This window comes from Taudactylus pleione, unplaced genomic scaffold (genome assembly GCF_031769625.1).
Source record: "Taudactylus pleione unplaced genomic scaffold, aTauple2 ptg000707l, whole genome shotgun sequence".
NCBI lineage: Eukaryota > Metazoa > Chordata > Amphibia > Anura > Myobatrachidae > Taudactylus > Taudactylus pleione.
In genome coordinates, this window is record NW_028285109.1 from 10,694,535 (window position 1) to 10,721,433 (window position 26,899).

The window sequence follows — 26,899 nt, forward strand, 5'->3', positions numbered from 1 at the left end:
GTTCTGCATATGCAAAGAACGGATCATGAGCCTGCACAGATTCCCGAACATCGTGAATCTGTGTGCACTGCTGAATCAGGCCCAGAAACTGAGGGGGAAATATACCTTTCCGTGCCATAATATGGTTTTAATATGCCCTGTGCCAGCCCTGGCCACTTTGTGCGGCCCTGGATACAACCATTACACAGTGTAGTGTAAAAAACTCAGTATGGGAGGTAGTGGTGTAATGGCCCATTTGCCACCTTGATAATAAATATCAGTGCCACAGTGCCATGACCTATGAATGCTCACCTAGTGCATTTATTTCTGAGTAAATTGTTGCTGCTATACAGGCGGTGTTATGCTAGGTGCAGTGTGAGCTTATATATATATTTATATTAATGCTCTCTGAAAACAACTGCAGCGTACCGAGCACACGCTCAGGACAGGAGAATGTCTGTATGCACTCCTCTAGCTCTGCCTGCCATTGTTGCTCCCAAGTTACAGCCCCAGCACAGCCGGCCCCTGACGTCGGTTCTGTGCGTCCGCTGGCAGCGTCTCCGTTGCTATGGAGATGACGCGTGACGTAACTCCTTGGCGCGCGCGGGAAGACAGCGAAGGGCAGGTACAGGAGCACGTGACCTACCGAGGGGACAATAACATAGGGTAAGATGAGACGCCTGACAGACTGTGTGTGGTGCGCAGCGCCTATAGCGCCTGTATGTGTCACCATCATATAGCGGTGCACATTGTTACGTGTGCTTATATCACATAGAAAGAGAAAGTCAGTATATCAGCCATGTGAATCCGGACACAGGCTGCTGTATAGTGACAGAACTTAAATTCAATTTCTTACTGAACCACCCACGTAAACTCCATAAATTATGTATTATTTTCAATCTACACCAGGGGTCTTCAACCTTGGCCATCCAGCTGCTATGGAACTACAGATCCCAGGATGCCCTGCCACAGTTTTAGCATGCTGTTATATTAAAACGGTGGCAAGGCATTCTGAGATGTGTAGTTTCCACAGCAGCTGGAGGGCCGAGGTTGAAGACCCTGATCTACACAGTACCTTTACATATGTTCGTCCACACATCACTTTACATATGTTCTCTTTCTACACTGACTCCAGGCCAACATTACTGTGTGTCTGGATCTTACAGCCCATCAAGGACCTCTGCAGTCTGGATGGATTAACATGCCACAAGTAGCACCTATCCTCATGTATCAAATACCTATTTCCCGTGCGAGCAGGGCTCTCTTACCTATCCGTCTGTCTGTTATTACCCAATCCCATTTTATAACTGTTTTCTTCCCAATTGTAATGTGCAACATGATATGCTAGCACTTATTGGGGTAGATGTATTATAGCGGCACTTAACATGCCGCTATAATGCTTCCTGCTTTGCCTCGTTACCGAGGCGAAGCAGGAAAGCACTACTGATGAGATGTATGAACGTCTCATCGGCCGGAGAGGGGGAGCGTTAACGTCTCCCTCTGGCGCTACCCACTAGAGACCACCGCATGTGTCAGTCCCGGCCGGCTCCACTGAGCATGTGTGAGATCCCCAACGCGCAGACGCCGCCCCTGCTGTGGGGATAGGGCAGCGCCAGGCTGTAGCTGTCGATAACGACAGCTACAGCAGGCTATCGGCACTGCTATCTTGTAGAAAGCAGCGCCGGTCATACATCGGGTAGAAGCGGTATCAGCGCACATAACATGCGCTGATACCGCTTCTGAGCTTCTTACATCTCCCCCAATAAATGTTAATAAATACCTTTTGCATTCCACGTCGTTCACAGACGTATTGGGGGTACACCCTGCCAACACGCTCGCCTCAATTGAACGGCCGATATACCGCCTACTGTGTACTCAGCTTTAGTAATGCGCAGGGTTGGAAAAAAAAAAACATTTTTGCTTTAAACCTTTTTTTTGCTTTAAACCTTTTTTGGGTTTAAATAAGTTTTCTTTCTAACATTAACAATCCAAAGTTATTAGTATTTTTTATCTCAGCAAAAAAGAGCTAGACTAAGGGCCTGATTCAGCAGTGTACACAATTGCAATTACGTACACAGATTGATCGATTGTTAGCCACTGCGCATGCGATCACATTGCGATTACAGATGTACAGAGGAATCCATTGCTGAGTGAGTGACAGGCTGTCAGCGTTTGGGGGTGGTGATGGAGGAGTGAAAGGAGAAACGCAGACGTGTCTGTACGTCTACACACAGTTTTATAGGCTGGAACAAAGTAGCCACTGCAATTGCATACGTAGCGTGTACTTACTGTGAGCGACAAGACTTGCAGTTTCTGCAGCTGGTCACACCTGGTGTAAATGTTGCGTAATGGACCGATGTGCATTGATGGTACCGATGTGTCCACAGGAGTACGAGGTTGGACAGATATTAGAAAGCAGTAGTGGGCGTCTTTATGCTGGCTGAGCTATGGCAGGCATTTGCATATTTCGCAGCTGCGTTCCGTACGAAATCACAGCTGCGAACGCAATATCGATCCTTATTGAATCAGGCAGTCAAGCTGGCCACACACTAAACGACTCGCAAACAATGCAATGTCATTAACGATTTCCTTTGAACTCTCCCCGTCGGCTCCTCGGCACTCCAGGAAAGATATGGTGCTTAAAGTGTCCAATCTGACCAACAACTTATCGTGCATGATTTCCAGTGCATCGTGTACGAGATTGCCAGATCTTGGCTGCTGTAGATAAGATCTGAAGATATGACAAACGACCCATGTGTATGCGCATCGTCATCGTGTACACTTACGATTTGCTCATTTTATGCACAATTTGTCATTCCGATGTGTCGAAATCGGGCAAATCGTGCAGAAAATCGTCTATTGTGTCGCCAGCTTAAGTCTTTCTTCTTCCCAGTCGTCTCAGTAGGACTGAAGGTTTTGAATTGAAATAAATATGAAGGAGATTAAACCATGCAGTGTTTCTCTGTGTATTGCCTTTTTAATGTGTTGGAGGTGTTTACCCTTTAAGCTTGAGAATGTTAGTTGCAGTTTTCTCCTGTCCTGTAGGATTTTTAGAGGAGGAGTATGTGGAGTCTTTGCTGATGCTAGGCAGATTTAGTACCTCTCTGATCTGATTCACCCTCCCTATTTCTCTGCTGTGTGTGTGAATTCACTGTATTGGTTCAACTCACTGAAATGAAAAAACACAAGCAACAAGAATGTGGAATGATACCAAGGGTTTAAACCAGCCAACCCTGATAAAACGCGCGTGTGCTAGTAATTAATAAGATCATAGGCACCAATTTTGTGTGTGTATATATATATATATATATATATATATATAGTGTTCCCTCTAGCTCCGGCGTGAGGCAGGGCGCCGGAGCTAGAGAGGGCATGTCCGTGCGCGCGCCCGAGAGGGGGGGCGTGGTCATCGAAAAGGGGGCGTGTCTATAAGACGCGTCCCCTTTTCGTCACTCTTGGGGGCGTGCCCGGCACTTACGGACACGCCGGGCAGCCCCCAAGCCCTGCAGACAGGGAGAATAGATGCCGGACGCATGCGCCCGGCGTCTATTCTCCGGCGGTGACCGGGTCACCGCACATTTCTTCACCCGCGGGACACTGCGACCCGCGGGTGAAGACGGTTCCCGCAGGCTGTTAGGGCAGGGCGCTTTTTGCCCTCCTTCTGGAGGGCAGGGAGCTTTTTGCCTTCCAGAAAGAGGGCAGGGCGCCGCGCCCCGCTAAAACAGCCTAGCGGGAACGCTATATATATATATATATATATATATATATACACACATATCTATCTATCGGGGCTCTTCAAATTATTGTAAAATCTAGGAGCCATCTTAAAAGTTTTGGAGCCAGGCCATCGTCCATTACCAAAATTATGAAAGCTTGTATAGACCACCACACATGCCCTTTCAGTGCCCCTCAGCCTAGTAGTAAGCCCCTTGTAATAGTGCCCCCAGTTGTAAGCCCCTTGTAATAGTGCCCACAGTAATAAGCCCCCTGTAATAGTGCCCCTTGTAAAAGTGCCCCTAGTAGTAAGCCCCTTGTAAAAGTGCCCCTAGTAGTAAGCCCCCTGTAATAGTGCTCCTTGTAAAAGTGCCCCTAGTAGTAAGCTCCCTGTAATATTGTCCCCAGCAGTAAGCCCCTTGTAAAAGTGCCTTATTGATACCACTAAATCTCTATACCCAAATATCGCTATTTAGCACTACAAGTCGCATAAGAAATAATTGCTTTCCAATCCAATTGTGGGTCCAAAGCACAAAAAGTTATATTGTTCAATGAAAAGTATAACGCGCTGTGATCTAGTCAATTAGCGCAAAAAGCAAGTAAATAAAAAGGTACAAACCGATACATACGCGCACTTGTCCCAGTATACAGTCGTCTATCCAGAAGCCTGTGGTCATCCAAAAAGAATGGCTGTATACTACAATCAGTACTCAGGTTATATACCTTACAGAACAAAGAAACTAGTTGACAGATTTCCATTGGGTCTTGCTCCTGGGCATTCTGGTATGATGCAGGTCATAGGAGAGTTTATACAGCGTCACTAGGGGTATATCCCAGTTCCTCAGATGTTGCTTTGTGTGTTTTTTTTGCCGCCGAAGAACTGGTTTAAACTAGTCAAAAGACACTACATACAGATATACATTCTAACCACTAATTTCCTATAATTCATAACTTGCAGACGCATGATGCGAACTCCTTGCCGATAGAACCAGAGATCTGCAAATAAACAGTGGTTTAGAATGGTACCAAACATGACATGTCTACTAGCTTATGTACCTTAAATATCATATACATTACTTTTCACAACATAAGTATTTGCTAATAAAACCTCTAATATTAACCTTAATGCCTGGGAACCTTGTTATAAGTGATTACATGTGTGAGTGTGACAATATTGTGTAAATTTGCTAGTATGTGTTGTGCGTCTATGTGTTTTGTGCTTATCTGCTTTGATGTAAATCGCAACTATGCGTTGTACGCCTTGTATGTTTTATATGTATAATCTAATGTGCGTATAGGTTTTGATTGGACTTTCAACATTATGCGGTAGCAAAACACGCATGACTCTAGTAATCAAATATAGCATCGTACACAATGGTATCGTACTGAGTACGCAAAATCGCGTCGTTAGAGGTGACACAAAATGGCGTCGCCAGATATTAATTTACACGATTTGGTCTCAGCCAATCATCCGGCTTTGACATCCCCCAGTAGTAAGCCCCTTGTAATAGGGCCCCCAGTAGTAAGCTCCCTGTAATAGTGCCCCCAGTAGTAAGCCCCGTGTAATAGTGCCCCCTGTAGTAAGCCCCCTGTATTAGTGCCCCCAGCAGTAAGCCCCTTGTAATAGTGCTCCCAGTAGTAAGCCCCTTGAAATAATGCCCCCAGTAGTAAGCCCCCCTGTATTAGTGCTCCCAGCAGTAAGCCCCTTGTAACAGTGCTCCCAGTAGTAAGCCCCATGTAATAGTGCCCCCAGTAGTAAGCCCTTTGAAATAATGCACCCAGTAGTAGGCCCCCTGTAGTAAGCCCCCTGTATTAGTGCCCCCCAGTAGTAAGCCCCTTGTAATAGTGCCCCCAGTAGTAAGCCCCTTGTAATAGTACCCCCAATATTAGTGCCCTCAGTAGTAAGCCCTGCAATAGTACCCCCAGTACTAAGGCCAGTCTAATAGTGCCCCCAGTACTAAGCCCCCTCTAAGTGTGCCGCGCACACACAAAAACCCCCCCAGAATACTTACCTTAGGCCAGGATCCTGCGTCCGCTGCCGTCTGCCGCTCTTCGGAACTATAGGAGAGACGTCATGACGTCTCTCCCATAGCGCCCATGGGTAAGCCCAACGTCGGAGCTCAGGAGTAAAATTTTAGTTGGCGCCCGACAAATAGAGCTCCTCTGCGGCGGAGGGGGGGGGGGGGGGGCAGGCTTGGAAATCCCGGTCGCCAGGACTAAAGTCTCAGTCGCCATGGATTTGGCGAGCCCTGATACATATATATATATATATATATATGTATTTGTCCATGGGGTCTGGCACTCCGCGACCATATAAAGTTACTTTGCAGGGTGCCCTCACAGAAAGGCTTAAATACCATACGTGGTGCGGCACTCCTGGCGATAATAAATCACAGACAATGGCAATGTTTTCAACATTTCAGTGTTTAACCACCGTCTTCAGTATCCTGACGTATGGTGTGTATATAGATATATATTATAAGCCTTTCTAATCAGATAGGTATGATATATTATCTTAGCTGGTTGAAACAGACCTCATTGTAAACAAATTGTATATATGCAAAAGCAACAGTGGAAATATTTCTACATATTGTAATAGTGAACAATCAACAGTCAGGTCTTATTGCTGTTTATATATTGCTGTATAATCCCAGATATCTGTAAAGATGTTTTCTCCAAAACATATTATGAAATCAATATAAAATATATATATTGTAAGTTAGTTTTAAATAAAATGTGTAGAAAAACAATTGTTTCAAATGGGAAGGAGTGGCAGAACGTAAATAACTATTCTATCAAGTGCTGGTTGTCTTCTCAGATCTCAAAGTTGAGGGGAGATGTATCAAAACTATAAAGAGGACAAGTGGAGAAGTTGCCCATATCATCCAGTCAAATGTTAGCTGTCATTTATCTATTACATTCTTTAAAATGATAGCTAGATCTCATTTGTTGCTATGGCCAACTTCTCTACTTGTCCCCTTTAAAAGGTTTGATACATTTGCCCCTTGGTCACAGAGACCCAAGATTGGAAAGAAAAAGCAGTAAATAGTGCAGCCTAATTTATTATTTTTTATTTATTAGTCGCCACAACGGTCAATGGTTCTGTAGCGACCTACAAGGGCAATAAGATACATTGGCACAGACTAATACAGACAGTACATAACTAAACATGGGTACATAACTACAGTGTGTAGTAGCATAATTATGTGCAGAAGTGAAAGGGGCGAGGGCCCTGCTCACACATACTTACAATCTCTAAGGGATACGGGTGGACACAATGGGGAGATGAGGGCAGGGGCTTCAGTTAGCATGAAGGTGTAGGAAGAAGCAGTGAGGTCTGAGAGCTTTGTAGGTGACATATGAGTTTGAATTCAATTGTGAGTGGTATAGAGAGCCAATGGAGTGACTGGTAGAGAGGGGGAGCAGAAGTAGAGTGATGAGAAAGGAAAAGGGGGCGTGCAGCAGAGTTCAGGGCAGACTTGAGGCGATAGGAGGGATAGGGAAGAGCAGATTACAGTAGTCAAGGCTGGAAATGATGAGAGCATGAATGAGATTATTAGCAGCTTCCAAGTCTGGGAAGGGCCTGATTCAAAAAGTATTGCAGAGATGGAAATGGCAAGGTTGTGGGGGGAGGAGGAATGGGCAGAGTCACTGGTGACGTGACAGCTAGACATCGGATTTGTAAGAGAATGAGATGTTGTCAACAGAGAGGGTGGGAGCAGAAGGCCCTTGTCTGGTGACAGTTTTAGAAATATTGAGATTCTGGGAGCATTCATGTCATCACAATGAGCTGGCTGAGAGGGGGGTGGTGACATAGTAAGAGAAATCCAGGGAATGTAGGTACCTTTGGGTATCATAGACATACTGGTGTAGTGAAGACCAAAAAACAGATAACATTGGATGAGTTTCTTTTAAATCAGTGACATACATCACTTATGTTTTTGTGGAATTGTCTGCGCTTTGGACATTTATTTCATATCCTGTTATCCATCGGTATATTTACATTTAGGTGACTTGCATTGTTGCTGAATAATTAGTGCAAATGCGCAGTGTTTCAAGTGCAATGTGTCCAGCGAATATTTATAACACTAACAATAATAAAGATGACAATTTTTAAAGGTAAAATATTATAGAGGATAACAGTATGCATAAGATCTTGTAGAACAATTCAAATAAACATATATGAAAACAAAAGAGGGAAATGATAAATAAATAAAACCAGGTTTTCTTATTTTCTGCTCCAGTGACTGCAACAAAGCATAGTGGGTGTGGTTGCAACATTGCAGGGGGAGTGTTTGAGCCCCTCCCCCACCCCCCCATACACTCCTGCCCTTCCCGCCTCTCGGCGTCCCTGATGACATGCAGCTATACATCAGCCCCTAAACTGCACACAGCAAGGATCATTTCTGAGCCACCCAGATGCTCCCACCAGAAGTTACAATATTTTGTACCCCAGCAGAGATGGCTGTCTTGGCCCACAATCGATGCTCATACCTATAGAAGCTGGAGCATTGCATTAGTGGGCCGGTGCCTGACGCGAGTGATTAGTGGGCGCAAAATGCCTGACGCGAGTGAACCACCGGATCTTGTGGCTGGCGCAGACTGTCTTTCACATCCAAAATACGTCTTAGTCACATATAGATGGAATAACCGCTCAGGAGCCTGCACTGATTAATTGGATATGCAACACTTGTATATCTGTGTGAGACCGAGTCAGTATACGAAGCATAACGGAAGTTTGTGTGAAAAAAGTAGCACCCGCTTCATCGTAGTACTTCATATACAGATTCAGACTCATTCGCACACAGATATACAAGTGTCACTCTCAACTCTGATGCTTCTAGCACACTCAGCTGATGCAACAAACTTCTAAGATACATACCAGAGTGTGCTAGAAGCACCAGAGTAGAGAGCAACACCCAAGGCAAGAAGGAGGAACCGCACTGGTTGTGACAGGTGAAGGGTGCTATAATGAACACTAAGGACACATCTGTAGTGGAAATCTTGATCTATATCTTGTATAAAAAAATAGCTTTTATGTGCTTTCATTTTTATTTCACAGCGATGAAGCTAAGTAAGGCAAAGTATGGTGAGATTGCCCATTTCATCACTACCTTGAAGCCCACCCGACAATGCATGAGGCGGCTGAAGGAGAGATTTCCCCGGTGAGTGCAGCCCATGCCTCTATATACAGAGGCAATGTAAAGTACACATGAAATGGGGGACAGCTATCTGCTTATCTATCTTTTTAGTATAAATGTAATTTTACGTTGTTTATTTTCTAAGCAAATGTATGTTCTATCTCAGTTGTAAATAATTGGATTCATAAGCAGCGTCCTACTCATATATCCGATGCTCACAGCCAGTCTTGCTCATGTGGCTGCTGCTTCAGAAAACTAAAAATAATAGTGTAAAAGTGTTTCTGAAGCCGTAGCAGAAGGGTTAATTGGGATGCTTTGGATTGCAAGTGTTATTATGCGAATTGCCCCCAATGGCTGGTGATTTTGTGGAGGTAACCACTTTCTGGCAGTGCCCAGAAGCTATGAAACCAATGGGTTATGTGCTCTGAGATAATCTCCGAGTTGCAGAGTGAAAGTCGTCTCTGTTCTGCTGCCAGGGAAATGTTGGCAAAGGCTGTGCTTGTGTTTGCTCATCCAGTGTGTTTGGAGAGGAAGGTAATATCGCGTAGCATTAGCTTGCACTTCAGGGTCCATTTAGCTAAACTGGCAAATGGGCCAGGCCTATACCAGTAACTAAAAAGGTACATAAGGGAGTCAGTGTGGTTTTCAAGGCATTACAAGCTGCTTGGTTGTAATCATCAAATTGGGAGCAATATACTCTAAAAATCTCAGGGTTTCACATTGGAATGTGAGACAAAAGATTACATCTTCTAATGACATCATTTATTTTGTGAGTTCCTCCTCTAACTAAAGTATGAAAGGACAGGACTTTATGGTGATGACACCGCCATCCCTCCTCCTTCTCCTCCACACTCTTCCCCTTTCTTCTCTCTGTAACCCCTTCGCCCCCTTTCTATTTAATGTTCCGAAAAATAGTATATATATTATTTTTTTTTTAAGAAAGTTTTGTACTTGAACTCCAGTGAAATGGTCTTTGACACCACACTAAGAAAAATAAAAAAGTACTTCATATAACAATATTTTTTGTATTTTACACACTATTATGTCTTCCTTGCCCTCACAAATGGTTTGTTTGCTTCATCGTCATATTCGGACGTATGCTTTTTAAAAAATGCATTGCTGTCCCCCTTACTCTGTAACTGTTGTCTATTTGTTTTGGTTAGCTATATGGTAGGGTGACAAGTGGGTTGGGCCAGTAGTGGGGACACATCATTTGAGTATAGAACATCTTGCTTCCTGATTTTTCCGTTATTATTTTTTTCCAATAATGTACACTTGTGTTTTTTTATTTTGCTAAATGACACACGTTGCAGGTTTATCACCACATTTTCTTATTAAAATTAATAATATTCTTAAAACTGATTAGAATTAATTTCAGTAAACATAAATACACCTCAGTACTGATGTAACATCGCATGATTGTGCAATAAAAACCTCAATGTTAAATGACAGTACTAATACGTGTAGAACATCAAAAGGCTTTGTTCTTAAAGTGTGCACATAATACGATAATCAAATTTAAATCCTGATATTCAGTATAGAATGGTTTAAATTCTAACATATGTTGTGACTATATAATAGTCAATTAGGACTTTTGAAAAATGTAGAATTTAGCAAGCAATGAATATTTAGAAAATCAACATTTTAGGTCCTAAAATACATATGTGCTTAATTAAAGAGCTTCAATATGGGCCTCCAAGTTGTATCACCAGTAAGAAATCAATTTAAAGCCATAAGCAAACCATTATTCATGTTTCCCCTTCCCTTTACGGAATATCCAATATACAAGCAGCTGATATGTATACATGTCCTCTCTGTGCCAACCTTTCTATATACCTGTTTGTAGGACCCCTCATGTCTCTGTACATAGCTGTCCTGGTGATCTTGGGCCCTCGTTATCCAAAAACTCCTCTCCTCTTACAAGTTTCGATTAACTTGAGGACCATGTGCAAGATATAAGTATGTATTATTCTCCTCCATCAGCTCAAGGGGAGTAGTCACTCTTCTGTCCTCTCTATTGTTCTGCAGTGTTATCTTTCCCTTTCTATTCTTGGTGTTTACATGAGAAACTCCTTCTGCGGAAGGAGGAGGCTCTGTTGGGTGCTGGTAAAATGACCTTTGGGAGTCATTGTTACTCGCATGCAATCTATTTAGGACACCCCCTCTAATACCACAGACAGTCTCGGTCCCACAGTCACTATAATGCAGCATACTTCCCAACTGTCCTGCTCTTATCAGACAGTCCCGAAATGAGTAATGAGTATCTCAAAAGTGGGTGGAATAAGGGAAGGGGCGGGGAGGGGGCTTGTGTGGATTGTGGGGGTGGCTTATGTCCTGATTTTGCATTTCTATTCAATTAAACCCTATAAAAGTCGCGGACCTATGTATTTTCTCTGCCGCGATCGGGAGAAAAACACCTTCTTATTAGGGATTTGGTTTCTCCTGCCTGAGGCAGGTGAAACATAATCCCTGATAAGTGCCGGCTTCGGGGCTACTTGCAGTGTACTCCCCACGCTTTATTTAAAGGGTGGTTCGCCCGGCAAAATTATCTTGCCGCCCGGTAGCGCCGCAGCATCCAATCACCGCCGGCAGATTCTCCTCACTACAGCTCTCAGAATCCCCCTGGTGCTTGCAGCTCCTCCTCCTCCCTCTGTGTCCGCGTTCTGCAGCTGCCACCCGCTCCTCGCTCATTCAGAGTCTCAGTCACTCTTCCTGTGCCCCCTGTGCTCTCGGCTCACTCCGGTCTCTCTCTCTCACGCACTGCTCCCGCCGCAGCCACTCTCCATTCACTGTGCCTCAGTGGGGATGTCGGACCTGGGTGGGGGAAGTATCGGCCGCGGTATGGAACATTGCCGACCCGTTGATGCTGTAGTAACCCATCCAGAAGCTGGTGCCGTTGCTGCTCAGGTGCTGGTGGGAAGGAGCGCCCTGAAAGGTGAGGACCCCTGTCCGTGGTGTTACTGGCTGGCTTTGTGACCCCTATCACTCCCCGGCTGTGTGCGCCCCCTCCCCAATCCTGACTATGTAACTCTGCATTCCTTCACTATGCCCAACGTTGTAGCTGTATGTATTTCCCCTTTACCCTGACTGTTGTGTGCACCCCCCTCCTTATCCCCAGCACGGCCTGCCCCCAGTACTGCTCCAGCTATCTACCCTTGCCCCCTCCCTACACCCAGCACTGCCTATCCCTAACCTCCTTGCCCCCAGTACTGCCCCAGCTATCTAACCTTGCCCCCTCCCTACACCCAGGCCAAAAGCTTGCAGACATGGTGTACCCTAGTCAGCTACAGGTGGCATAACCTGGTTATACTGTTTAGACACCACTCAGCCTTTCTGTGCTTTACTGGTAAGTGTGATCACATCTGTGTGGGGCATGTAAATGCTGCAAAGGGCAATAAGGGGCTATTCTGTGTGGGCATAATGTGCAATAATGGGGCATATTGTGTACATAATGGGCAAGAATGGGCCCATACTGTGTGGGCATAATGTGAATTGGTACTATTGTCTGGCCATGCCCCCACCATGTGAAGCTACGCCCCTTTTTGCACGTTGATGTCACCCGGCTGGCAAAATTTTCTGGGGAGAACACTGAATTGGATACTCCCCTAAGTGTTGACCAAAGGGGATGATTCTTATTAAATAATATCTCAGTTCTTTATGATTTACTCTTAGGGTTAGTTTTTCAGAAAGTCTCTGTACCAATAAAAGTGTGTCTCTCCAATTTTAAAAATGGAAAATTCCTAACTGTGAGGTACTGAAGTAAAAAAAAAAAAGGGATAGCCTCTGAGTACCTTTTTAAGGCACTTTATGGGGTATATGTACTAAGCAGTGGCTTTTCACTTGTCAGTGGTTCTAGCTGTGGGGTTTAAAATGGCAAAAAATACTAAATGCAAAACATGCCTGTGTCTTATATCCTGCGTTGAGAACTTCTGCTTAAATATGACCAAATATGCTTAAGCCTATATATGAAGCATTTAATCAATCTTATTTAATAGTGTTCTTGCTAGGCTGTTTTAGGAGGTCGCCGCAACCTGTCCCATTTCAAAAGGCAAAATGCGCCCTGCCATTATGGCTGTGCCCTGCTAAAACAGCCTGCCGGGTGCCGTCCCCACCCAGTACATAAACAATGTACTGTATGTGCTGGAAACACATCCAGTACATTGTTTATTGGATCATACTCTGAGAAATGGGACTGGGTGTTCCTGAAATGTGCAAGGTCATGTCACAATGACTTACTTGTGACAAATCTACTTGTATAGGAGGAGCACTTAAATTTATATTTTACTAGCCACCCTCCCCGGCTTTACACAGGAGCAATTTCATCTCGCCACAGCCCCCTGCATCTCACAACAGCCTCCTGCTACTTATTCCTGCCCCCTAGATTGCACCATATCCTACATTCTCACCACAGGCCCATGCTTCACACTTCTGCTTCTTACCACATCCTCCTTCTTCAGACTACAAGCCTCTGCATCTCACCACAACCCCCTGCCTCTCACTCCTGCCCCCTGCATCTCACCAGTATCACCAAACCCCCCCCTGCAGCTGGGTTTCACCACAGACCCTTGCATTTGACCGCATACCCCTGCTTCTCACTCCCGATTCTTACCACAGGCCTCTGCATCTCACCACAACTCCCTGCTTCTCACTCCTGCCCCCAACATCTCACCAGTGTCACCACAACCCTCACTGCTGCTGGCTGGGGCCCGGCCACTGTGATGTGCTAGGAAGGGCAGGAGGATGAGAGATGTGTATAGCAGCTACCTTAAGCATTATCAGCAGCATGATCCCGGGGCTTAGGCACCTGTGCATATTTCCGCAGCTTCCATGCGCACCCCTCCCCGGCTGCCAAACATGGCAATGAGCAATGTTTTCTTTGCACTATGTACCCTGTATTTTCTGGGCTTGCTGTTGTGCTTCCTTACCGTGGTGCCCCTGTCCGAGAACAAAGCTAACTTCTGTGGGAAGTGCCTCCTGTTCACAAAGGCATGTGGCTGAGCGAGAACATTCCGCTGGTGAGAGAGCACTTCACAGTGGAGGAGTGGTGGCCGGAGTCCGCCTGCAGGTTCTGCGTAGGGATGGACATCGGAATCTGATGGTTACTAACCATCAATATTTGTTTTTACTATTTGATGGTGGCGATCCAATTTTTGGAACTTGTTCTATGGTGTTCTGATGGTTGTGTGTTTTATTTAATTTCTGATAGCTATGCTTCCCCTAGCTCCTTCCTGGCTACTGTCTGCATCAGGGCATCTTCATGGTTTTGTTGGAAGCTGTCTCTCACTCTCTGTCTGCCTCAGACGTGACTCTGCTCAGTCCCTGACTCCCTCAGACCTGACTCTGCTCAGTCCTTGACTCCCTCCCCTCTCTAGGCTGCTGCAAAGCAACAGGGCACAGTGCTATCTCTGATTGGCTCTCACTGTCTCTGAGAGCCAATCAGAGCGCAGCCCTTATCCCTGCCACAGTAGCAGTCAGTCACTCACACAGCACAGCAGTTTTTTCTGTGACCTTCATTCCAAGCCTCTGTTTCAGATGCTGTCTTGCTGTTGACCAGCTCCTATAGAGCAGTATGGTGCAAGATTTTTTTTTTCTGTCATTTGCTTTACTAATCATCCCTGCTGGGCTCCATTTTGTCACAGATGAATGGTTCATACACCTAATATTTCCTTGACCAATGCTGTCTAGTATAGTGAAAACGCCATCAAAATCCATCCAGTGGTTCAAGGGATTAGCCCAAACGAACAAACAGACCCGTAAATCTTTTATTTACATATATATACATATATATATATGTATGTCTCACAGAAAAATTCTATTATAATTAGACACAGCAGCACCCTTCAGTAAGTCCTCTGTTAGTAGGACTGATCTAAAAATTAAGATTAAGTGACTAGTTATTGAAAAATTTATTCTTAATATCAAATAGATTTTACATTACCTGATTTAGAGAATCGCCTAGATTACGGTCAGATATTAACTTCACATGTACACACCAATTTTGAGGTATGTCGCTAAGAAAAAGTTGTATAACATTGGAATATTGTCTATTCATCTATTGAGCTTGGTTTATTACCAGAGACACCCAGTATATATACAGTATATATTTTTTAGATTTACCCCTGAAGAAGTCTCGGAATGAGACGAAACGCGTAGGGTTTATTTGAAAGGAGGACACTACACTTGAGCGTTCCCTTGATTGGAAGGTGTAGAGAATTCAATATTTCTCTAGAGAGTGGATGTTAACATATTACCAAAATTGTGTAAAATAATTGTCCAGCTGATATATTGTCATAATTTATTTTTTAATTTCTATTTATATTGGCCTCGGGCCTATTTCTCGGGTGTTTTTTGGTACGAGGGTATCTTTTTTTAGAGCCACGAAGAGGATTTACAACAAGTTCAATTTAATGGACTAATTGATCAATATTGAAAACAAGCAGGAACAACGGCAACATTGCCTCTTCAAAAGAAAAGAATCGGAACCTATAAGCCTCTGAGGGACTGCATTACAAAAGAAATGCTTCTGTTTGTACTTGGATAATTGGGTCTAATAGAAGCGCCCCATCAGTAATCAACTTGTTTAGTGTATATATATATATATATATATATATATATATGACTTTTGCATTGATTAGTTTTGGATCATTTTCTCAAGGGTCAGATTGATGACCGTTTTTCTTTGAGGATCATTTTAATTATGTTGCAAATTAGGCCGTTTCAGCGGGCGCCGTGTCTTGCCCTATTTCTAAAGAGCAGAAAGCACCCTGGCCTCCGGCGCGGCACCCCGCTGAAACAGCCTGCGGGTTCTGTCCCCTCCGGTGGGCCGCAGTGTCCCACGGGTGGGGAAAACGGCGGTGCTGCGGTCACCGCCGGTGAATGGATGCATCAGTGACCGCAGCGTTTGGGGGCTGTCCGGCTTGTCCGTAAGTGCCGGCCACATCCCCAAGAGTGAGGAAAACGGGACGCGTCATAAAGAAATGCCCCCTTTTCATTTGCCACGTCCCCTTCTCGGGCGAGCGTGCCAAACGGCCCAGCAGCGGCATATATGGCCTTACAATGGGGCCAAAGATAGGAGACACTAAATGTCCCTGTCTATCACTCTCTTACCTCCTAGGCGTCCAGAGTGCGGCAGCAGGTCTTCTCAGTCCCAAAGAACTCTCCGCATAATAAATCACAAACGATCTATAAACATCTAAGTGTTGCAGTTTCTCTCTACACACGTAAAGAGATGTGAACAATATTGGAACTACTTACAAAGTGTTGCTAACTTTTTTTATATGCACATATGTTTGTTAAGTTTTAATTTTGACACAAAGTGCTTAATTTCCCCTTTTCTCATATACACATAAAATCACCAATATAACATATAATTTTTTACCACACCTTAACTTCTAAATATTTTTTTTACCTACACATATTTTAGAAATATTTTTTTACTTTAGCGCTCGTATACTTTTTTCAGAATTTTCAATTGAGCAGGGACTGATGTGAATGACAAATATTCTCTGTACAGCATAGTGAAAAATTGTGGTGCTATATAGATAAATGATAGTAATTGTATATAGTGAATTGTATGTAGGTGGTGGTAACACGGTCCGCCTCAGCTGCCAATAGGGCCGGGAGGGGTCCTATGGACACAGTCCTACTATACCTAGTGCTAAATCTGCTCCTGGAAAAGGCCTGGGTCATACAAACAGAGCTGCAGGCTAGAATACTTCTGTTACCAATGGATTATAATATTGTAATAATATCTAGGTAAATAAGCTATAACACGATCTGTAGATGATCTTCGTAACTTACTAGATGTATAAGCAGACGAACATTATTGCCACAGCGCATAGAACGCCGACAATAATTATTTCTCTGTTTTCTGTGCAAGAAAGAAACACATTTGGTTACTACATGTATCACATTTACAGCCATGTTACACATAACAAATCCTTACTTAATAGTTTATAGAAACAACAGAGCTACTTCCTTACCATAAGCAGTGCTGTTAATATCGGTAGTGAGTAAAATAAGGGAGCGTTGCACCTTTGTACCCTCTGTACACAGTCCCTGTGATAGAATGCCCAAGCTGGCTATCATGATTTAAATCGGCATTGTGGGCTACTACGTAACCTGACCCAGATCCCTGTCTAAACACAACCAGCCAAAGTGCATAGTTGATAATTGCCTCTATTATCCAGAGATATTCTCTGTAAATGGTTATAAAATACTGGAAACTATACAAGTGCTATAAACCATCATAAGGCATAGATTAGTGGTCTCCAACCTGTAGCTCGTGAGCTACCGGTAGCTCGTGGTCTTAATTTTAGTAGCTCACCTAGCTGCAGTACTACGGAGTCAACTTGGAGTAAGTGACCTCTGACGTATGCTCCCCCGTGGCATCGATGCCATGAGTGGAGCCACAGGGAAGAACGTCAGGTGATTTCCGCAGTCTCTACATTAATCACCTGACATGCTTCCCTGTGGTTCCACATACAGCGTCTAAGCTACGGCAGGGCGAGTGACTCCCGCCGCGCCCGGCCGGAGAATCACACAGCAGCTCTGCCTATATCTTTTGCTCCTCTACTGCACGTACCTCCTTGGGGCCCTTAATTAACAGTGAAATGTGCCTGTGCTTACATTTTATTTACAAACTACAACAATATCACTGTAATAATTAAATGCATTGTTCTTTTCTATGAAATATTTCTTTTTTCTCATTTTTCATTAAATTACCTTCAATTGTTCGGTTATTAGCCAGATTTTTTTTTTCTACAATTTCAGTAGCTCTCAAGGAGGTTTCATTTTTCTAAAGTAGCTCACACCTCAATTAGCATTGGAGACCACTGGCATAGATGCTTTATCGAACCATCCTGGGTGTATATTTACTACAGCAACTCTGAAATGAGTAACAGTGGATTTTTTTTGGCTGTGTGGTCCTGAGCTCCCACTATCCTGGGAGCGCCCCTAAAAATTTTACCCTATGAAGATCTTATAAATATCTCATCCTTCAATAGAAAATGTTTTTGTACATGAACATGATACAAGGATCTTTAATTACATATCCAGGTACCATTAGACGTGTTGGATGAGGGTATTTTACCAGTGATAAAATTAGGCAGGGACTATTACTGGCACATTTCTCTACCTTCTGTATTTTCTCCATCTAATGTCTCTATATCAGCCTGGCAATGTTGTTGATACCACTTTCAGACAGAAAATGACAAAAAAAACAGATTTTTCCCGACATTTGCGTACCGGGTTGTTTTGCCATTCTCTGTCTGTATCCCCCTTCAGACAGAAGAGCAAATTACCGGGTAAAAACTTCACCCCAGGTAATTTTCTGATTTATACGTGTATTTCGTCTGTCTAAAAGGGTCAACCCGGGACTAAATTTCTGTGTCTCCGACCCTGGTAAATTCCTGGGTCGAAGTCCCGGCAATTTAAACCCGGGATGACCCTTTCAGACAGAAAAAGGTACCGTGTAAATCACCAAATTACCGGGTTGAAATGTTTAACCCGGTAATTTGGTTTTCTGTCTGAAAGGGGTATCAATAACTTTGGCATTGGATAAAGAACTGGTATGTGATTACAATTGTATCCAAGGCAGCGAGATCGGTGTCACATTCAGGGGTAATAAAAAGTAAAGAAAGCTCCCTGGCTGATATAAAGGCCTTACTGAAAATAAAATAAAAGATAAAGGAATGTGTAAATAGTTAAGGTAACCTCTATTATGACGCTTCCTGTGCTGTAATAATGACAGCTAGGACCTGGCTGGGACTATTGGGATCAGTTTTGGGAGTAAAAAACAATAAATTATTGCAAAAATATAATGTTAACTAAACATTGCTCCTTGAGATATCATAATTACTATGTGATAACCCTTTATTTATATATTGTCTTCATCAAGAGCTGTTGTCCGGGAATCTCATCATGGAGGGTTCATGTCATTTACCTTGGGTAGTTAAAATCCTAGTTTTCCAAATATCTTGAGTACTTACATTATTCATTAGCAGTCAATATTATAATGACTGTTTATTAAGGTTATTTTAAGAATACACTATTAGTATCTGGTGCATTTATTAACAATATTATACATATGGCAGTAATGTACATAATAATTACAATCTGAGTCATGGGTTGGAAAGTGGATCATTCCAACATCTTCTCTGTGTTACAAAGAATCAGAGACTGTATTCCCAATAACGGCGATATATTTAAAATCATCTTTGGATCTTTTGTACAGGTGAGTAGTGTTGCCTGACTGGGGGATGTTTTCTGACGTCTTTGTAACTTTGATTGGGATGAAATCACATTGGAGCTATTCACTGCACAATGTTCATGTTGGGGTAATCCACTTTCCAACATATGACTTAAATGGGAATTCAATTAGAAGCGAAGGCATGTAGCTCCCGGATGGGTGCCCTGAGTTATACAACTGACTACATGACGCCTGGCACTTAAGTTGGGAGATGCAGTTTACAGCGACTAATGTGTGGGGCTTAGCCGCTGTAAACTGCATTTTACGACTTAAGTGCTGAGAGCGATGCTGTTACCGCATGCAGTAACACCACAACTAGCCCTGAGGCGCTAGTTAGTGCAGATTTGTACTCGTACCTCAGGAGGGTGCAAGCAAAAATCCACTAGTCGCAGGATTACAGCACAGGCAATTTAATAGCTCCAGGCACTCATCAGAAGCTACATCTAATTCACGCTATAAAGTCTAAAATGATTGCGTTATCACCCAGAAGCTTTAGTATCTTGTGAACTGTGATTATGTGATGTACATGAAAGAAGTTTGTATCACAGACAGGAATGCACATACTCATGAAACCTAATGGAGAATATCATTTTAGCTTGCACTTCAAGGTCCATTTAGCTAAACCGGCAAACGGGCCAGACCTATACCAGTAACTTTAAAGGTACATAAGGAAGTCAGTGTGGGCTTTTTGGCATTGTAATCATCAAATTATGAGTAACATACTCTGAATGGACGATTGAATTGTTTGAGCCGGCCGCTGTCAGTGCCGGGAGTCGGACTGAGCAATTCAATTGTAGCTTCGTTTGGGAGCAAACAGCCGCTGGCATTTTTGCTTGTCCCCTTCTGAGGAGGCGAGCAGATATGTGCAAAAAGTCTTTGGTTTGGGTGCCCTTTCCTGGACTTTAGGCAAGTTTAGACGATCTACACAGCTAAACCCTTTCTAATTGGGCGTGACAAAGTAAATAAATAGTTACATTGGGCACCCATTAATTATTGCTGCGCCCAAAACAGTTGGATTGCCCCCTAAAAGTCTCCGGGTTTCACAATGGAATGTGAGACATAAGATTATATCTTCTAATGACATACATTTTTTGTGAGTTCCACTTCTAACTAAAGTATATGCAAGTATGAAATGACTGTACTTTATGCTGATTACACCGCCATATTTCCTCCTCCATGCTCTTCCTCTTTATTCTGTCTGTATCCCTTCTGCCCCCTTTCTATTTAATGTTCCGAAAAAAATCAAATTTTTTTTTTAAAGCGTATTCAGTACTTTAACTCAATTGAAATGTTTTTTTTTTACACCACACTTAGTAAAATTAAAAACACATACTTCATACAACAATAATGTTTTATCTTACACTTTATTATTTTTTCCTTGCCCACACAAATGGTTCGTCTGCTTCATCATCATATTCTGACAAATCCTTTTAAAAAAAATGCATTGCCTGTCCCCTTTACTCTGGAACTGTTGTTGCTGATTGTAATCTATATGCTTTATTTAGACTATGTAGTGGGGTGACATGGTGGGGATGGGCCAATGGTGGGGACACATCATTTGAGTATAGAACATCTTTGTTCCAGCTCTATGGTTTTTCCCTTGTATATTATTGCTTTCCCAGTAATGTACACTGGGGTTTTTTTATTTGCTAAAATATTTGTGACACAGTTTGCAGTTTTATCACCACATTTTATTTTTAATACTTAAATTATAGAATTAATTTCAATAAACCTAGATACTCCTGAGTAGTGATGTAACATCGCATGATTATACAATACAAAGGCAATGTTAAATGACAGTCCTAATATGTGTAGAATATCAAAAGGCTTTGGCCCTGATTCAGAGCCAGACGCTCTGACCAGAGCGCTCGCTCTGAATCAGGGCCCACCTACATAATTATGGAGCGTCCTCCTGGACGCTCGTATAGCTGTGGGTCACCACCCACAGCCTATACGAGCGTGCAGGATGATGGTCGCGATGGTCTTGACCATCGCGACCATCTCCACTGCGAGCCGAAGCCTGCGGTTGAGTTTCTCAAACGCAGGGCCCGGATTAATTTTGGCTCTATCAGAGCCTTGCGAACGCCCCCGTCTGGGAGGCACGCCCCCGGCACGCCCACCAAAGGGGGCGTGCTGTCAATCAACATCGACAGCACGCCCCCTTTGATCAGACACAACGAGCGAAGGAAAGTCCTTCGCTCGTCGCGTCTCGCGCATGCGCACGACGGAGCTCCCTCCGTCGTGCGCATGCGCAGTGCACACCATCGACCCACTTGCGAGCGGACAGCCGCTCGCGAGTGGGTCTGAATCAGGCCCTTTGTTCTTAAAATATGCACATAATATGATAATCAAATATAGATCCTGTGTGGCTGAGTTACCATTACGTACTTTGATACATTCTATCCCTTCTACAAAATGTATCTAATATAGTTATTCCTCCTTGTTGTCAACTTTGGGTATGGGCGGTTTGCTCTGTATTAAGCTCTAAATGGGTGGCAGTTTTTGGTCCCCTCACTGATGAGGCTGGATCTTTGTTCTTGGTTCTCCTTGTATTGCCATGGCGTATGCCAGATTTCAGCAGATACACTTATATATTTCCCATAGAGGGCATTGGACTTCGGTACGTCTTAAAAGGCTTGGAGGTTTGATGTCTACTTTCTGCCCTGAGTGTGGGGCTGTCACTGGTTATTTTAGGTATCTGCTTTCTTCCTGTCCTTTAATTTATCATTTCTGATCTCTGGTTGTATGTATACTACAGGTATTAGATTTTACCTAGTTGACCTCGGTACTGGGTTGTGTGGCTACTTCTGGGATTAGATTTTGCCTAGTCGACCCAAAAATTTGCCTGTTGTGTATTGACCTTACCGATGTCGTAAACCGTTATCTGCAAACATATGTCATTATTCTATTCACAAAGTGTGTATTGCCAGAAAGTGGATGGCTTCACATGCCCCTTCTCTTCCTAACTGGATAGGTCTGGTCAACTCCATTGTTTCACAATAACAATATGTATATGCTAAACAGAAGTGTCTGTTAGAATTTGACATGGGTGTGGTCCCTGTGGTAGTCCTCCAAATATGCCTTGGACCCTGATGATTCTCCATATTAAGAGACTTTACCAGGTCTCCCTGGCTGTTCCTGTCACCTCATTCTATATAAGTACTTTTGCACCATATTCTGGGTTTGTTCTTTATTTCCTATTTCTTCATTGTTTTTTTTCTTTTTGTTCTGTTTTACTTCTTGTTTTTTTTGTACTGTATGCTCTTTATCTTAGTCTAAATATGCACTGTTCTTGTGCTCTTTATTGGCTATTTTATTTTTATTTTTGTTTATATGTATATGTGTGTTTTACCTTTTAGAATTCAATAAATATACTCAAATAAAAAAAGTCATAATAATAAAGATAGTCCCATTCATTCACATAGTGACTGGTAGTAACATGCATTGTGAAACCCTCAGCCGAGGATCTTACATGCACTGTGATGGTCTTTATTATAAAGTTCTCGCTCTCTGGCCCTTGATGTTATTACTAATGCCAAGAGCGTGCTAATGACTGTTCATATTGGGTGTTCTATATTTCAATATGGTAGTGTCCAGAATAAATATGTGGTCTTCTCAGCTGTCTTTAGGTGTTATGGCTGCCCTGGCTGGTCTCCCCACTTCATCCTCCAGTGGGCAGAACTTTTTTTTAATAAAGATGGACCTCAGTAAGGTTAATGAAAGTGACCTTTTTCTTGTTCTTTCGTTTTTCATTTTTGTGCCCTGCATGATGTAAAGTAGAAACAGTTAGTAAGGAGTAATAAGCAGCCCTCACATATTTAATTGGTGTTTCCTCATCTGTTACAAGTGTGCACTAAAAGAACCCAGGAGAAATTTCAACAGTAGAATAGAACCAACAACTCCTCCGGTGCCTGAGGTTTTTAATGGGATAAACATCACCATCGAACTATATTATTGATTATGATCGTCCAGAAAACTGCGCAGCTACTGCTCATATTCAATCATACATTTGAATTCTCTCCTCTGGGGTCTCCCGGAGGGGAGATTCAGGTGGGAGGTGCGAGGGTAGATGGGGACATAGCACCGTGAATCACATAATTGCGGCTCTGCCCCATACTGCTCAATGTCACAGTTTGTGCAATGAGCAGAGGGGCTCATGCTCACAGTGACGTGATTCACAGTGAATTGCATCATCAAGCCCCCGCATCAGGGAGGCAGGTCTACTGTCCTGGAGGTACGGGGGAGTTTTCCAAAATTCCAGGAGATTAGACAAGTATGCACTCAGTTCTGTGACAGTCTATATGGTAATTTGCTCTGCGCTGCTTCCCAGCCAATGAGATCAGTAATGCAGTTAGGCTGGGGGTATCATCCACTGTGGGTAAGTAGCAGTTACACATTATTACTATATTTAACAACCATTTTACATAATTTGATTAATGCATCCTTTAGAGTAAAACTCTCACATTAACATATACAGTATGTGATTTCTGGTATTATACAATATACATGTACTGTATGTATACAGTATATAAAGATTCACATGCTATTGAGTGGTAATAGTGACTGGCTAGTACCATCGGGGATCCTTGTTAAATAGGAGGCTATAGAAGGTGGTAACCCTATCTTAAACACCCATTTTCACCGGTGATAGGGTTTTTTTTTTTTTAGGAAATGGACCTGGAATTCTGTACAGTAGTCACTCATGATTTTGTAGATCCTATATCTAGTTACTATTACCTGGTCCATCGATGATCCCGAATTCTAGATGATGGTCAGAATTTATGTCACCGCGCTTTTTCAGTTTTCTGAAACTGCAAAAAAAAAAAAAAATGTCAATTACGGATCATAACTAGCAAGAAAGGAGGAGTGAGTTTGCAGCAAGTCATCAGGTCCTGTATGATCTCGGAGAGCAGTATTTCATGTTACAGTACATTGCAGGACAGGATACTACAGTAGAGGAGCAGAGTTAGCTCATGGCCCCTCAGTATATTGGGTTGTGACAAAAATGAACTTTTTAAGGTGGGTACACAGTTGCCGACTGCGCGATGCAAAGGCCAATGGTGCATACACAGACGAGTGAATGACACTGATGTTGGCCAGCGGGAGTGCGCATAGTGGGTACACATTAGACGATATGCCCATTATGTCGGCTCAATACGTGGGATTGAATGACATATCTACTGTGTACCCGGCTTAAGTCTGTGTGCACTTGTGTGTTAAGGAACTTAGAATATGAGCTCCAATGGGGGCAGGGACTGATGTGAATGACAAATTTTCTCTGTAAAGCATAGTGAAAAATTGTGGTGCTATATAGATAAATGATGGTAATTGTATGTAGGTGGTGGTAACACCATCCACCTCAGCTGCCAATAGGGCCGAGAAGGGTCCTATGGACACAGTCCTACTATACCTAGTGCTAAATCTGCTCCTGGAAAAGGCCTGGGTCATACAAACAGAGCTGCACGCTAGAATACTTCTGTTACCAATGGATAATAATATTGTAATAATATCTAGGTAAATAAGCTATAACACGATCTGTAGATGATCTTCGTAACTTACTAGATGTATAAGCAGATGAACATTATTGCCACAGCGCATAGAACGCCGACAATAATTATTTCTCCGTGTTCTGTGCAAGAAAGAAACACATTTGGTTAATACATGTATCACATTTACAGCCATGTTACACATAACAATTCCTTACTTAATAGTTTGTAGAAACAATAGAGCTACTTCCTTACCATAAGCAGTGCTGTTAATAACAGTAGTGAGTAAAATAAGGGAACGTGGCACCTTTGTACCCTCTGTATACAGTCCCTGTGATAGAATGCCTGGGCTGGCTATCATGATTTAGATCTGCAATGTGGGCTACTACCTGGTCATGGTAACCAGACCCAGATCCCTGTCTAAACACAACCAGCCAAAGTCATAGATGCTTTACCGATCCATCCTGGGTGTATATTTACTACAGCAACTCTGAAATGAGTAACAGTGGATTTCTTTTGGCTGTAAGGTCCTGAGCTCCCACTATCCTGGGAGTACCCCTAAAAATTTTACCCCATGAAGATCTTATAAATATCTCATCCTTCATTAGAAAATGTTTTTGTATATGAACATGATACAAGGATCTTTAATTGCATATCCAGGTACCATTAGACGTGTTGGATGAGGGTATTTTACCAGTGATAAAATTAGGCAGGGACTATTACTGGCACATTTCTCTACCTTCTGTATTTTCTCCATCTAATGTCTCTATATCAGCCTGGCAATGTTGTTAAACAACTTTGGCATTGGATAAAGAACTGCTATGTGATTATAATCGTATCCAATGCAGCGAGATTGATGTCACATTCAGGGGTAATAAAAAGTAAAGAAAGCTCACTGGCTGATATAAAGGCATTAACGAACATATAAGAAAAGGTAAAGCAATGTGTATTGTAAATAGTAATGGTAAGAAAAAAATAAATAAATAAAAGGGAAATGTCGAAAAAGGATTCTGCACAGGAATGTCTATCAATTATGAAATATAGAAGAAGACCAACAGTAATATAATCATATAGATTCAAAACATCTATTTTAGGTTCAAATATTGGTTGGTGGTGCACCCTGGAGTCAAGGAAGTCAAATTATTCACAAAATTTCCTTGCCTAGGCAAGTAAAGAAGACTCCTTTGTGGGCACTCTAAGTGCCCCACAAAGGAGTCTTCTTTACTTGCCTGGGCAAGGAAATTTTGTAAATAGTAAAGGTAACCTGTTTAGTAAATAACTGAAGTATCCATTTACCTTTAGCCATTATATGCTCTCCTTCTCTTATTGTTGCTTCTTCTCCTAAAACTTCCTATCAAAAGACACAAACAACTAAAGCCTCTGATATAACCCTGAGCCAAAGCTCTATTATGACGCTTCCTGTGCTGTAATAATGACATCTAGGACCTGGCTGGGACTATTGGGATCAGTTTGGGAAGTAAAGTACAATAAAATAATGTACCAATATAATGTCAAATAAACATTGCTCTCTGAGATATTTAATTACTATGTGGTCACCCTTTATTTATATATTGCCTTCATCAAGAGTTATTACGCTGTTGTCTGGGACCCTCATCATGGAGGGTTAATGTCATTTAGGTTGAATAGTTAAAATTCTAGTTTTCCAGATATCTTGCGTACTTACAATTATTCATTAGTAGTCAATATTATAATTATTAGTTTCTGGTGAAAAGTTAATGTATTTTATAACAATATTATACATATGGCAGTAATGTAATTAATAATTACAACCTGAGCCGTGGGTTGGAAAGTGGACCATACCAACATCTTCTCTATGTTACAAAGAATCAGAAACTGTATTCCCAATAACTGTGATATATTTAAATTCATCATTGGATCCTTTGTACAGGTGAGTAGTGTTGTCTGACTGGGGGATGTTTTCTACTTCTTTGTAACATGACTGGGATGAGTCACATTGGAGCTAATCACTGCACAATGTTTATGTTGGGGTAATCCACTTTTCAGTATATGATTTAGAGGGGAATTCAATTAGAAGCGAGGGCATGTAGCTCTGGGGATGAGTAGCCGGAATTATTCAACGGGCACAATGCTGTTTATGTAGGCGGTAACACTGCGATTATCTCTGAGGCACATGTTGGTGTGGATTTCTGCTTTTACCTTGGTAGGGTGCCAGCAGATATCCACTAGTTATGAGATTACAATGCAGACAATTGAATAGCTCCAGGCACTCACCCCAGGAGCTACATCCACTCACTTCTAATTTAATTCCCTCCATAAAATCCAAAATGATTGCATTCTCACCGATAATC

The 26,899-nt window shown here is 42.6% G+C and overlaps 1 protein-coding gene across 4 annotated transcripts in view; it reads left to right on the plus strand.

Annotated features, from left to right (window-relative positions):
* Window positions 1-519: 519 nt before the first annotated feature.
* Window positions 520-26,899, plus strand: part of CDIN1 (CDAN1 interacting nuclease 1) — a 343,159-nt gene continuing 316,779 nt past the window's right edge. Inside the window, exons 1-2 of one of the 4 annotated variants that reach the window (XM_088456507.1) lie at window positions 520-645; window positions 8,756-8,858. In XM_088456507.1, the coding sequence (XP_088312633.1) occupies window positions 8,758-8,858 (101 nt within the window). In that variant the 5' untranslated portion in view covers window positions 520-645; window positions 8,756-8,757. The remainder of the gene's footprint in view (window positions 646-8,755; window positions 8,859-26,899) is intronic. The other 3 variants (XM_088456508.1, XM_088456509.1, XM_088456506.1) reach the window with 3 other exon arrangements.